We start from the raw sequence: 3,407 nt of genomic DNA on the forward strand, positions 1-3,407 counted from the left end.
CTTGTCAGTGCTTTCGGGAGAAGAAGCCGGGATGGTCTCACTGTGGATGTAGGGTTCTGTGAAGGTAGAACAATTAATCAAGACAGTGGGAGGAGTACCATTATATTGCTTCAGGAGGTTGACGTGGCACAGCTGGGTCTTCCGCCGCCTATCTGGAGTCTCTATGACGTATGTGTTGTTGCTTCTGCACTCTTTGACGCAGTAGGGTCCTGAAAATCTGTTTTGTAAAGGTGAACCTGGGATAGGGAAATAGGCAAGGACGAAGTCTCCCGGCTTGAATTTTCTTACTTTGCTGGTCTGGTCGTAATGAGTCTTCATTCTCACCTGGGCTTTCAATAGATTATCATGGGCAAAGCGGTGGACTCTCTCTAGAATGTGTTGAAGGTTTTGAAGAAACTGGGGCACATTCTGATGCTCACTGAAGGTGGCATCTCTGAGAGAGTCTTTGAAAGCCTTAAGGGGAGTACGGCACTTACGGCCGTAGAGCATCTCATAAGGAGATACTCCTAGGGACTCATTGGGGAGACTTCTGAAAATACACATTATTAGGTCAATCTGCTTATCCCAATCCTTCGAGGTTTCACTACAAAACTTTTTCAAGAGTGCTTTGATGGTCTGATGACTACGTTCAAGAGAACCCTGTGAAGCAGGATGATAGGGACTGGACAATACCTGTTTGATGTTGAACTCCTCCAGTGTCCTTTTGAAGAGATCACTGGTGAAGTTGGTGCCACAGTCACTTTGAATCTCCCTGGGAAATCCGTATTGAGTGAAGATCTTCAATAGATGTTTGATAACCGTAGCAGCCGTGATGTTCTTCACTGGAACTGCTATGGGAAATCTGGTGGTAGGACACAGGATGGTTAGGATGTAGGCGTTACCTGAACTGGTCCGAGGTAAAGGACCAACACAGTCTATTATGAGTCTGTGGAAAGGTTCCGCAGGCACCTGTATGGGAATCAGTGGTGCTCTGGGAATGGAGACGTTCGGTTTGCCTGCCATCTGACATGTATGACACTGTTTTACGTACTGTTTGACGTTATTTACCATACCTGGCCAGTAGTAGTCTTGACGAATCCCATGGTAAGTCTTGTTGAAGCCGTAGTGGGAGAATGCTCCATGGGCCAGGTGTAGAATAGTGGGCCGCAGGCTGGTGGGAATCACAAGTTGTTCGATGTTGGCCCAATCGTCCTCCTCCTTCAGTTTACTGGGTCTATATCTGCGGTAGAGCAAGTCGTTCTCTAGGAAGAACCCAGGAATACTGTCGGGTTGAGTCTCAGCCTGGAAAAACAATGGTGTTAAAGTAAGATCTTCCCTCTGCAACTTACGGAACTCCAACTTGGTCAGATGCGGGGGTAGTTTCTGAGGGTCTTGAGGGACAGCGGTAGCAGTAGAGTCAGCTGGCTGTGGACGTGCGGCTTGTGCACGGGTGGTCACGAGAACCGGAGGAGAAACTTCATCACTCTCTTGAACCTCTGCTGGAACATACTCAAGAATAGGATTTATTGGCACAGAGTTACACACCTGGGGTTTGTCCATGACGATCAGGTTGGTCGGTTGCAGGTCTTCTGCCAAGTCGTTGCCTAGGAGAAGTTGCACTCCAGGCATGGGAAAAGGCTTTTCCCTGACGGCGACTTGGACTTCCCCGTTCACGTAGGGACAATCCAGGTGGACTCTGGCGAGAGGGTATGGAGTGGTAGCAGTGAGGTCAGTGATGAAGACTGTTTCCCCGGTGTAGACTATGTTGGGCACAGCCGACTTCAAGATGATCGATTGTAGAGCCGCTGTGTCCCTCAAGATCTTCAATTTGAAACGTCCCTCCGGATTTGAACCGTTGGCAGAGACAGTTCCAGTATACAGGTGGTTACTGAAAAGAGAAAGATCATTAACATCAACACCAACATTCATCACAGGCTTACCGGACTTAGGAGGAGTTGGTTTGGGTCGTTGTTGGTCAGTGGTTCCCTTGTATTGAGACTTACCACACTTGTCTATGGTATGTCCATAGAGTCTACAATACTTGCAGTACAGTTGTGAACCAGCTTGATCGGGGCTCACCTTCTCGTAACTGTACCACGACTTCTTACTGGAGGATGGTTCAGGTGTCAGCCGGTGGATGAGGCTGTAAGTGTCAGCCGACTTAGCACACTTCAGGTAGTCGGTTTCTTCTTTATCTGCTAAGTAGAGGCGGACAGGAGGCGGCACACGTCTCAAGAATTCTTCAACAAGCATCAGGTTGACGAGTTCTGTAAAAGTAGAGACATGTGCTGCTTCCAGCCATTTCATGAAATACCTCCGTTTCGTGTTAGCAAACTCGAGGAAGGTAGTGGTACTTGCCTTCAGGTGGTCACGGAATTTCCTTCTATAACTTTCAGTAGAGAGGAGGTAGGCGTCCAACACTGCTTGTTTCAGAGTGTAGTAGTCATTCTCAGACGCCAAAGTACTGAGTGTGACTGCAGCTCTACCTGTAAGATGGACTCTGAGAAGTGTGGCCCATTGGTCGACAGGCCAACTGAGTTGATTAGCAAGGGTTTCAAAGGTGGTAAAAAACACATCAACTTCTGCTTCTACAAAGGATGGCATTAACTTACTTGCATGTGATATATTAAAACTGACGGGAAGATTGGCAGTAGCTTGCTGGCGTTGAGCGAGGTGTGAAGTTTCCAACGTGTATTCCCGTTGACGACACTCAAGAGCCAGAGTCGCTTGTTGCTTGTCATGTTCGCGTTGTATCTCCAACTCTCGTCGTTTGGTTTCAAGCTGTACTCGTTCCCGCTCCTGGAGTGTTTCAAGCTGTACTCGTTCCCGCTCCTGGAGTAGTGCAACCTCACGTTCCTGGAGGGCGAGTCCGCGTTCTTGTTCTTCTCTTCGTATGGCAGCTGCTCGTTCTTGTTGTTCGAGGGCTTCCCTTTGCTGCTCACGTTCAATCTTGGCCAGCTCTAGTTTGAGTTTCAGCGTTGCCAAATCAGTTTTATCTGCAATATAGTAAGTTTCATGAGTTTCAGAGTCTATCTTACCTTGCTCTAAATAGTAATCCAGCAACAGGTTATGTAGGTCATTTTTGTTGGCCTGATAGGGAACTTCTAGTTGATACTCATGTGCAAGAGTTTGTAATTCAGTCCTCTTGGCACGACTTAAAGTCCCTATTTCACCTGCTGGATTTGCACGGAAAGTTTGGAGACGAAACATGGTGAAATTAGCAAATAAAGGTACACGAATATTCAGTAGTGAAATGTCAGAAACAGGACAACGTGGCAACTGGTACCTATCCTGTGTGATCTTTAACAATTAACGTTAAGGGAAAGATATTAAATGATTAAATTAAATCAAGGGCGCAGGAAATCTTGTACCCGGTACTCATGTAAGAGAATAAGGGCAAGAAAATCCTACTAACAAATGAAACAAAG

The 3,407-nt window shown here is 46.9% G+C and overlaps 1 protein-coding gene across 1 annotated transcript; it reads right to left on the reverse strand.

The window, feature by feature from the left end:
• Positions 1–476: 476 nt before the first annotated feature.
• On the reverse strand, positions 477–2,547 carry LOC138369132 (uncharacterized). The gene is made up of 2 exons (XM_069332071.1): positions 1,053–2,547; positions 477–841 (listed from the first exon to the last, which is right to left on the reverse strand). The coding sequence occupies exons 1-2, from the start codon at positions 2,284–2,286 to the stop codon at positions 831–833; spliced, it is 1,245 nt and encodes a 414-aa protein (XP_069188172.1). The 5' UTR covers positions 2,287–2,547; the 3' UTR covers positions 477–830.
• Positions 2,548–3,407: the final 860 nt, after the last annotated feature.

This window comes from Procambarus clarkii, chromosome 27, assembly GCF_040958095.1.
Source record: "Procambarus clarkii isolate CNS0578487 chromosome 27, FALCON_Pclarkii_2.0, whole genome shotgun sequence".
Lineage (NCBI taxonomy): Eukaryota > Metazoa > Arthropoda > Malacostraca > Decapoda > Cambaridae > Procambarus > Procambarus clarkii.